Below are 11,598 nucleotides of genomic sequence, written 5' to 3' on the forward strand. Positions count from 1 at the left end.
TACGTGTTGGATATCATATTCGTATAGTAGGTTCGTATTTAATGTCCTACAGTACGATTGGTACTAATCTTGTTGAATGTCCAACAGTATGACAGGTTCTTGTTGAATGTCCTATTGGTATAGTAGGTTCTTGTTGAATGTCCTACAGTATGACATATACTTGTTGAATGTCCTACAGTATGCCAGGGACTTGTTGGATGTCCAACAGTATGTTAGGTACTTGTTGAATTTCCTTCAGTATGACAGATTCTAAGACTTGTTGAATGTCGTATTGGTATAGTAGATTCTTGTTGAATGTTCTACAGTATGACAGGTACTTGTTGGATATCCTATTGGTATAGTAAGTTCTTGTTGAATGTCCTATAGTATGATAGGTACTTGTTGAATGTCCTACAGTATGACAGGTTCTTGTTGAATGTCCTACAGTATGACAGGTTCTTGTTGAATGTCGTATTGGTATAGAAGGTTCTTGTTGAATGTCCTACAGTATGACAGGTACTTGTTGGATATCCTATTGGTATAGAAGGTTCTTGTTGAATGTACTACAGTATGACAGGTACTTGTTGGATATCCTATTGGTATAGTAGGTTCTTGTTGAATGTCCTACAGTATGATAGGTACGTGTTGGATATCATATTCGTATAGTAGGTTCGTATTTAATGTCCTACAGTACGATTGGTACTAATCTTGTTGAATGTCCAACAGTATGACAGGTTCTTGTTGAATGTCCTATTGGTATAGTAGGTTCTTGTTGAATGTCCTACAGTATGACATATACTTGTTGAATGTCCTACAGTATGCCAGGGACTTGTTGGATGTCCAACAGTATGTTAGGTACTTGTTGAATTTCCTTCAGTATGACAGATTCTAAGACTTGTTGAATGTCGTATTGGTATAGTAGATTCTTGTTGAATGTTCTACAGTATGACAGGTACTTGTTGGATATCCTATTGGTATAGTAAGTTCTTGTTGAATGTCCTATAGTATGATAGGTACTTGTTGAATGTCCTACAGTATGACAGGTTCTTGTTGAATGTCCTACAGTATGACAGGTTCTTGTTGAATGTCCTATTGGTATTTGATATTGACTTTTTACTAAACTAAGAGATTTTCTACGCAGGCCATTGGAATAGAGGTAGAAGTTGGCATGTTCCAAAGCAATTAAAGCTTAGATTCATACGTGTATATCAGCAAAGAATGGTGGTTTTGGGTATCCTGGTGTGGCAAATATAATTTTCCTATTTACAACCAAGATATTTTTCATGTGGCCTATGTTTAGTTGGGAGCGTAGCTATAATCCGACAACCCTAAATTCCGACAGTCCAGTAGTCCGACAGTCTGATAGTCCGACGGTCCGATATTCCGACAATCCATGAATCCGACAGTCCGATGGTCCGACACGAAGCTCTTCTGCTGAAGGGAGGGGGGCTCGATCTTCTGCTGCAAAGGTATGAATATCGTCCTCTATAAATTGAATACATTTTTGTAGCTTCATTGGGGTGTAAAAGCGTTGACCAAAGTACATTTTGTTTGAAGCGCGGAATCTTTGCTCTCACCCCATATATCTCGTATTTGGTCACTAACATACCATGTAATTAATAATATTGAAGGAGAGACACTATTATATATGTCTCTGACGGATGTTTTGACGATCTAGACTACCTATACATTAAACCATGCACGGTCGGTAAAATGCTCTTACTTATATTTGAAGTTCTAATCGGCCGGTCGGTTTCCAATGTTCAACAATTAAGTGGAAGTTTTTACCGACCTTGACTTTCTAATGTAGATTATAATAAAAAAAATAAGGTTAAATTAGTAAAAGATGTATTATAGATGAAAAAAGTAATTTTTGAATATTTTTATTTGCTGATTGTTCTAAGGTAGAAAAATGGTGAAAGTATTATAATATTATGCCCCATATATGGTTTTATGTTTTCTGGTCTGTGCGTCTGTTTGTTCGTCGTACCGTCCGTTCGTCCGTCCGTTCGTCCGTCCGTCCGCTTCAAGTTAAAGTTTTGGTTAAAAGTTTAGTCGAGTTAGTTTTTGAGGAAGATGAAATCCAATCAATTTGAAACTTAGGAAACATGTTCTTTATGATAGCCTTTAAGGATATTTCTAAATTTAATGCCAAATTAGATATTTTACCCTATTTTCACGGTACACTGAACATAGAAAATGATAGTGCGGATAGGGCATCCGTGTACTTGGGACACATTCTTGTTCTGATATGTTTTTGCATTCATTTTTTTCTAGATTTAATCTTTTTAAAATAAGGCGAAGGAGTATATTGTGAAAGGTGAAAGTCAAATTATTATTTTAAAACAACTGTAAAAGACACAATTATTAACGACATAAAGCATAGGTAATGACTGTTAATCAACAGTGCGTGTGTTTGACACCAAAGCTGTCAAGTGAAGCCATGCACTGAAATGGGTCAGGTAATTTGAGTTTACACAGCTAGACTTCCTTGTCCAAGGAGAATTACGAATTTACCAGCATTGCAATCATTTATGAAATCAGTCTGAAGGCTTTGAATCTAATGAAATCGGGTCATTTTCAGAATTCCCGGGTTATTTATTTTTCTCAGGTCACACCCGCAAGATACGGGTCAGTTCACAGGTATGAAGACGTCTTAATGATCGAATCGACACATGCTTTTATTGCGTAAAATCCATGTCTTTATAGACATGTTTTAAGAGACAAGTGACTGTGAGTCGGACTATCGGGCTGTCGGATTAAAGGACTGTCGGACTATCGGTCTGTCGGATTATAGGACTGTCGGACTACAGGACTGTCGGATTATGGGACTGTCGGATTATGGGTCTGACCCCGTTTAGTTTCATCATATTTATTTATAGTAAATTGGGAAAAAAGTTATTGCAACTTATATTTATACCTTTTCACTTTGCAGGTGCGAGTGCTCGTTTAAATATTTTTATTAATGCAATAAATCAGCAAGTTCTCTTGACAATTGTTTGAATATTTAAGAGAAATATCTTGGAATATTTACTTAATTTTGACGGGACGTATTATGGTATACAAATGTCCGGTGTCCGTCCGTCTGTCCGGCGTAAACATGTCGCGCCGTAACTTGAGAACGACTTATCAAAATTTCATGAAACTTAATATAGTTGTTGCTTATGATGGTCAAATCATCTGTATACTTTTTTGTGAAAATGAGATTAAAATTAATTGAGTTACAGCACTTTGTAACTAAAACAGGGGTGTGTTTTTTTCACATGTCGCACCGTATCTCAAAAACGATTCTTGACAATGGCTTAAAACTTTAAATAATTCTTAGTTATATTAATCTTAATATCTGTATACTTTTTGGTGATGATTCAAAATTTCATTTTTGAGTTATTGAGTATTTTGTAAAAAAGGGGGGGGGGGGTTTTATACATGTCGCACCATCTCAAAAACGATTTATGATTATTGCTTAAAACTTTACACATGTCTTTGTTATATTAATCTAAAGATCTGTATACTTTTTGGTGATGATTCCAAATTTCATTTTTGAGTTATTGAGTATTTTGTAAAAGGGGGGGGGGGGGTACATGTTGTGCCGTATCTCAAAAACAATTTATGATCATTGCTTAAAACTTTACACACTTCTTTGTTATATTAATCTAAAGATCTGTATACTTTTTGGTTTTGATTAAAAAAATTATTTCAGTGATATTTAGTTTTTTGTAAAAAAAAAAAAAAGGGTTGGGGGTTTTACATGTCCCGGCGTGTCTCAAAAACAATACATGGTTATTGCTTAAAACTTTCTCAGACACTATTTATGATTATTGCATAAAACCTCCACACAAGACGTCGGGCGTATCATGCGCTCATGGCGCAGCTGTTTATTCATACATATATTCATATTACATTATAAATGTGTAAAAATATGTTTATATGTATATAGTATATCTTCAAAGTCTCTCGTAAATATTTTTAAGATTGGTGCATGCAATGCAAATGTTTTAATGTTTTAAATCTATGTATGTGAATCTCATTTTATGTTTGTATGTGGTGAGACTATAATAAAATATTGAATCTGAATCTGTCTCATTGGTAATTTCTTACTTTACAAATCATAAATTGCTATGAGGAACAATAAGAGCATATGGTGCAATAAAAAAAGGTGTAGTAAAAACGGACTGCACAGCTGTCTTTTGGGTACAAGTAGATGTTTCGTTGGGCTGTTTGATGAAATTGAAATATAGCTGTTGCAGTCTAGATAGTTCCGATACGTAATTGTAATAAAAGTGTATCATCATGCCGTGAAATGTATGGCCTTGCAGAATGTATTATAAAAAAACCTCTCGGCTTATTTTATACCCTCTGATAAAATTTAGGATGAAATGGTTTCTGTTTCTCTTGTTTTACATCAATAAACGATGACCGATGTCTTTGGTCACCGCTTGTGTGGTCTAGACTTAGAAAACTTGTATATTTTGCATACATTTCTTTATTCTACATTGGCTTGAGGTATAGGGAAGGGTTGATATCAGATCTCACAATACATTCAGGTATCGCATCTCAAATTTATTTGTTCATAGTGTGTTAAATTAATCTACGTATTTTTATTGAGTTAAGCCTCCCAATTGATCATGTGTTTTTCTATGTTGTGATGTTATACTATTGTCTCAGTAAAAGGGAGAAGGTTTGGTACCATAAAACGTGTAATCCCGCTGCAAATGTTTGCACTTGTCCTAAGTCAGGAATCTGATGTACAGTAGCTGCCGTTTGTTTATGTAATTTATACATGTTTCTCGTCTCTCGTTTTTCTAAATATAGATTAGACCGTTGGTTTTTCCGCTTGGATAGTTTTACACTTGTAATTGTGGGGCCCTTTATTATGCTTTATAGTTTGTTGTTTGGTGTGAGCCAAGGCTCTGTGTTGAAGGCCGTACCTTGACCTATAATTCTTTACTTTTATAAATTGTTATTTGGATGGAGAGGTGTCTCATTGGCATCCATACCATATCTTCCTATACCGATTAACCCCATGGCATTTGTGTGTCTGTCCTAAATAAGGAACCTCTGGCATTTGTTACTGAGTCGTGTATGGTTGTTTTTTTAAATTCATTTATATGTTTTGGAGTTTAGTATGAAGTCCATTTTCACTGAACTTTCTTTTCTAAGTGTTCTTCGACTATTTTGAAGAGCTATTGATTATTGTAGAAAGATTATTCCCTATGACCTGGTAAACGGACAGAAAGTCACAGGACAAAAAGTCACAGGACATTAAGTCACAGGACATAAAGTCACAAATTTGGTAGGACAAAAAGTCACAAATAATTTGTTGACAATTGTTTGAATATATAAGAGAAATATCTTGAAATATTTACTTTTTAATACATATATTCAAATTAAAGTTTAGGAAATGTGTCATTATACTTGAAAAATCAAGATTTATTTAATTTTAATAATGCAAAAGATATATCTCTTGGCACCATGAAGCCATTTAAGTTCCAAGCCACTTTGACATTTTGTTTTTTAACAATTATTTGATTATCTTTGATATATTTTTGATATTTTTTGTTTACAAATAGATAAAGGAAGATGTGGTGTGAGTGCCAATGAGTTGGTATATATACAATAGTTCAAGAAAAATTCAAAAATATTTTTGTAGAAATAATCTGTTTTTCTTTAAAGAAAATAATCAGAAAAAATGAACTGTGACTTTTTGTCCTGTGACTTTTTGTCTGTGACTTTTTGTCCTGTCACTCTCTGTCCTACATTCTTTTATTGTTTACCATTTATGTCTATGAAATGGACAGCTTCTATTGATATGTTCATGTTTAGTAATATTTAGTCACAGGAAAAAAGGTCACAGGAAAAAAAGTCACAGGAAAAAAAGTCACAATATATTTTTTGTATGAAATAATCATATGATCTGCACATATATGTACTATTAACAGGAGAAACATTTCCAATTTGTATTTTTTATGGAAATGGTCATAAGGCCGCATATATATATGGATTATTATTAGGAAACCTTCCCAATAGACATTTTGTTTGGAAATAGACATTTTTTAATTCATTTTATACGACTACAGTACGGGTAGGGACTTATTTTTATGGATGTCTTAATCCGTCTAGTCGGATATGAATAATCGGACATTTTTATGGTAGGTAGTATGGTCATTAATCAACAAATCCAGGTGTGATTGGCAATATATTTGTCCTTTCATCTTAATCCGTGCTGCTAGATTTACGGTTCACTGATTTCAGAATCAGGTTACCTGTAATTTTAACCTCTCAGTCAATTTATTGATTACATCGTTTTTGACATAAAATATTTTTACAGGTGAAGTACTGGAGACAACTTTGTTTTAATAAAAATAGCCTATTTTTTTAATTATGGTTTTTATATTTCAACTGCTATTTATTTTCTAATTTGTTCCTCAAAATTATTTTTGTTCTATGTTCTTTGTTGTTTATTTTTTGTTTTTTTGTGTATCTGTTTCTTATTTATTTGCATAAAATTTCAAACATATTTTTTTTTACATGTATTCTATTTCTGGAAGCTTACGGTTATTTTTGTTTTACTCGTAAATCCATTAGCAGAATGCTGTCTCCAGGGTTAGTTTGAAGCGGCCACATGCCAAATATTTCTATAATATGTATTTAATATTCAGTCTGTGTTGGGTCAGTTCCGAGATAAAAAAAAAATATAATTACAGTGAGCAATACTTGTATATTATTTAGTAGCTTGCTGATTCTTTGTAGTTTTTACTTTTTACTGTAAACAATTTATTGTCCGAAACTTCAAAGTTGGAGATGTATCAATAAAATAGAACGCAAATAATAACACTAGAAGAAGATATTGATTCTTCCCGGACATAAGTTTATTTTAAGATTTCCGTGTTTGCTCATTATGCTAAATTTATATAATTGATCTGCATTTGGGGGTAGGGAGTAAATAGGGTCCGGATCTCGAAATCCCGGGCTTAAAAACACGAAGTCCCGAGGTCCCGAATTTAAATAAATCAAAATCCCGACATCGCGAAAAAAAGAATTCCCTGATCACTTTAGTGTTAATCCCGAAATCCCGAACTTAAATTAATTGCGTAATATTAATTTACGCACAATCCATGTAAAAAAGGAAACTTGTATGTTATATATTTAACAGCAATTTGTTAAGAAAAAAATTGCCGTGAAAAGATAATTCCATGATACACATATTAGTGATCAACAGCGTGTGCACGTGGTTGAACTTTAACTTGACTCCACTCACAATATTATTGAATGTTAATAAAAGATGATCGATTTTGTCCACTGCACGAGATTTTTATATGGCGGGAAATGTCGTAACAGTAAACTCAGGTGACCTTACTGAACTACCGTGGGAAAATCCATTCATGATTAAATTTGATGTGGAATGATTGACAGTATTGTGCGTTAGTTTTGAGGCTCTTGATCGATTGACCAGAATAGAAATTTAATTGATTTACATACATGTAAAATCAAAACAAGATTTAGTCTTCTTTAACTATTTTTTTTTTTATTTTTATCAGTCATTTCCCGGATTCCCATTTAAATATTCTACTTTGGAGAACTCCTTTAAACTTCGGAAATAATACAACATCGATTTAAAAATTCTTACGAACTGCGCGAGCTATAGAATGACTAGAAGTACGACGAAAAAGTAAAGACAGCTGATCATGACTAGTACGATTAGCCTTCAACCCCATTGGGATATAAATGTGCATTTATTTAATAAACTATATAAGGTTAAATTTTGATTTTCGTGTATCGATTCGTAAAATATATTTATAATAAAAACTCCGGCGATTTTCATAAAAGAGTCGAGACATGAAACAAGAAAGGCAATATCTCGAATGTCAACAATTTTTTGTAAAATAAAAAATAGGAATCGAAATATGATCACGGCGTTATAAATATTGTATTTAAAGAAACCAATTGTTTGACTTTCAAAGAGATTAACGGGAAATATGTCAAAATAGAAAGCACGAGTGATCTGTCTGACCAAAATGTTTTACTTGCGAGAAATGATTGACAGGTGTGAATTGATGTAAAGGCTCCGACGGGGAAAGTTGTATCAAAAGGAAAATAACTTTATTCACAATGCCTATACATATTTTATATATACGATATGTTGGCCTTATACTTAAAATTGTGTTTCTAATAATAACATATAAAGGAACAGGACGTTTAAAGGGGGAAATAATATAATCATCAATGAAAACTCGTATAATTTACGGGATTGTTGTCTCAACAATTTGATTCAAACTTCGATTGAAAACAGTCTTGGTTGTTATTAGGCTTATTATTTTTAATTAGATGAAATATTTACCGTTTACAAATACAAATACAAAATATTTTATTGGCACAAAACTATTATAATAATTGGCAACACAATATATTGTTAAAAATCGTCTTTATTTCATTTTCAAATTATAAAAAAAAAAATTCCACATTCATAATATTTAATTTTAATTTTAATTTTAAGTATTTAATTTTTAATTTAAATTCTAATATTTAATTTTAATTTCAATTCTTTCTCTTTGAATACAAGACAATATTTTACATTTATCTATTCTCCATAAATACAAATATATCTGTACAGGTAAAATTTAATTCTAATCAAGCTGGTTCAGATTGATTTACGACCTTCCACTTGGATATTGCACAGCAGGTGTTTATTACTCTGGGACAACTGTCCGACCAGTCTGACATCTAGACGGATTAAGGCTTCCATAAAAATAAGTCCCTACCTGTACTGTAGCTTTGGAAATTTAGATATAAATCGCAAAACATTTAAATGGAACATGTACATGCTGGTGTACTTTTGATGCATGCTTTCAAGGATTTGTTGTAAAAAAAAATTGTTTTATATCTCTAATGAAAGAGATGTGAGTTTAACAGCACAATTTCCTTCAATTTTAATACAAGTTAAAAGTTCAGTATATAACTTGACCACATGTTTTTTTTGATTTTTATAAAGATAAGTATTCTGTAATTTAGTGTTAAACAAACAACTCATTGCCAATAATAATAGCTTAGTATTTATATGTATACCTCGAAACTGTTGATATTGATGTGTGGCCTCTTGTGGCACCTTCCCCGGGCGCCCTTCCCCCTTTGTAGACCTTTCATTTCCTGTCTTCGTAGGAAGCCATATCAATGAAATACAACTTATGCTCAAGATCAAATAAAAGGACAATTAGTTTTCCCTGTTTGTTAAAAAGTCTACATTATTTATTGCAATACATTTTTATAAGTATATATATAATTCCTTTATACTTTTACTGTAACATATCTTAAATAAGTACCCTTACAGAATCCAATACAAATATATTATGACTTTTTTTCAATGCATTCAAAAACTCCAGTTATTTATTTATTGCATACATGTACATATTGACCTTTTCACATGCATTCCAACATATTTCTGACAAATTAGTTTACCTAAACAAATTGTGACTTTTTTTCCTGTGACTTTTTTTCTTGTGACTTTTTTTCCTGTGACTTTTTTTCCTAGGGATATTGTGACTTTTTATCCTGTGACTTTTTTTCCGTTTACCAAAAAGATATGTACCTTCTTTAATCTAATCAAACGAAACAGTTTTCTTATCACTGGATTGTGTCTTGCAAGTTTTCAAGTAAAAAGGTTATTATCAGAATAAAAGATTAGAGAAAAAGATAAAACAACAACCGTATAAGAATATAAATCTTTCAAAATTTCTTTTTCGTGCACGAATTAAATTATAATTGTTTTGAACAGTCATGAAAATAACTTTTATTGCCTTTTTCCTGTTATTATGGTTATATATGTCAACATTTACTGGGGGCAGTTGTTATAGAAATTAAACGTCAGTCATATATCACAAGTAAACCTTTGATAATTTGGTCACCTGAAATTACATAATCATTTACCTGTTAAAATCACACACTTTTGTTCCGGGAAGATTTAGAAACAGAACAAATAGCTACTCTAGCCGTGGTTTTCTCTTCTTTCTCAGCGAGTACACATACATTTAGTATTTCCGACAATGTACATCAATTGTTTATATTCTACAATTTACAACTGAGGCTTTAAAGTTTATTTTTTAAATCCAAGTCTCTGATTCTTAACATTTTTCAAAGAAATCTACAAAGTTTAAACGCAGACCGCGAAGTGGTCACGGCAGAAACAAAAATATTCTCATTACCGTTTGCTGATCTTTGCTCAATATGGAGTTGGAGTAACAAGAGACTTTATTTGTACATTTAAGAAAAAACAAAACTTTGTTTTTCAACTTGTTATTTTTACAATAATTGGCTGATTGTCGGATAAAAGCAGGTGTTTCGTAGATGTTTTTGTTATTCATATTTTCCACCGATCTAGTTCAGCTACATGCTTGCAGTAAGGTATGATCATCGTAAATAAAAGCGCTCAAACAACTCTTATATATAGGTGGCGTATTTATTAATATTAGAAAATGATTTTTTAATATTAAAAAATCAACCTGAATATTTAATATTAAATATTCATTTTTTAATATTAAAAAATAAGACCATTTATTAATATTAGAAAATGATTTTTTAATATTAAAAAATGATTTATAAATATTAAAAAATGAATATTTAATATTAATAAATAGGATCTATTTTTTAATATTAAATATTATTTTTTAATATTAATAAATCGAATATTTAATATTAAAAAATGATTTTTTAATATTAGAAAATAAAACCTATTTATTAATATTAAAAAATGAGTATTTTTTAATATTAAAAAATATTTATTAATATTAAATATTCGATTTATTAATATTAAAAAATAATATTTAATATTAATAAATGATTTTTTAATATTAATAAATAGGGAATAAATTCCACAACGGCTTGCCATACAGTTTCATTCTGTTCTCTAATAGAGTAAATTTGAATGTATTGTCAATAGGGTTCTAAATCCCCTGTTGGCAGCCATTTTGAATGATGGATCAGCTTAAGTCCAAATATTTATGACGTCTGGCAAGGCTATTTTTTTCTTTCTAGGATGCCTTGCCAGACATCATAATAGTTTGGACTAGATCCGTTTCAAATGAACAACATATGATAGAAGAACTCGATCATCATCTAGATGTCAGTGAGATTCACTGGCCTATAATTTTCAGCCGCATGTGTGTTAGAAAATGCTAGAGATATTTGCATTTCTGCAGTCCTCTGGTATGGTACCACTGTCTAAGAATATTGATGTCAGTATTGGTGCCAGATGTTTGGCACATTGTTTTTATAGTTCTATTTTGAATGGGTTCATTCTTTGTAACAGCTTTTTCGCTCCTTCTGTTCTGATGGTGATTTGATGTATAGAGTCTTTTACCCTGATGTTTGTTTTTGATAATGTTTTAAATGGTTAATTCTAAAATAACTTAGAATTGCACTTTGTGGTCAATAGGACTGATTTTGTAATAAAATATGTCACTGTAAACAAAATATTTGTATTGTAGCATTTCATCAGCTAAATTACCAGATGTTTTACTTTTTTTCGGTGGCATTTTTTACGATTTTACATCTGTCAATCTACACACGTGCATTTGTTTATTTCTGTTCCCGCGGTTTTCTATCAATATTTCCGGTCGGAAGTTCAGT

The 11,598-nt window shown here is 31.6% G+C and overlaps 1 protein-coding gene across 2 annotated transcripts in view; it reads right to left on the minus strand.

The window, feature by feature from the left end:
• The window catches only part of LOC134685565 (thymocyte nuclear protein 1-like), a 26,496-nt gene extending 14,899 nt beyond the window's left edge, over positions 1-11,597 (minus strand). Inside the window, exon 1 of one of the 2 annotated variants that reach the window (XM_063545360.1) lies at positions 11,489-11,597. In XM_063545360.1, coding sequence (XP_063401430.1) covers positions 11,489-11,504 — 16 coding nt within the window. In that variant the 5' untranslated portion in view covers positions 11,505-11,597. Of the gene's footprint in view, positions 1-11,476 lie in introns of both variants that reach the window. The other variant, XM_063545359.1, reaches the window with a different exon arrangement.
• Between the last annotated feature and the right edge of the window lies 1 nt (position 11,598).

The sequence above is a fragment of the Mytilus trossulus genome, chromosome 9, assembly GCF_036588685.1.
Source record: "Mytilus trossulus isolate FHL-02 chromosome 9, PNRI_Mtr1.1.1.hap1, whole genome shotgun sequence".
Lineage (NCBI taxonomy): Eukaryota > Metazoa > Mollusca > Bivalvia > Mytilida > Mytilidae > Mytilus > Mytilus trossulus.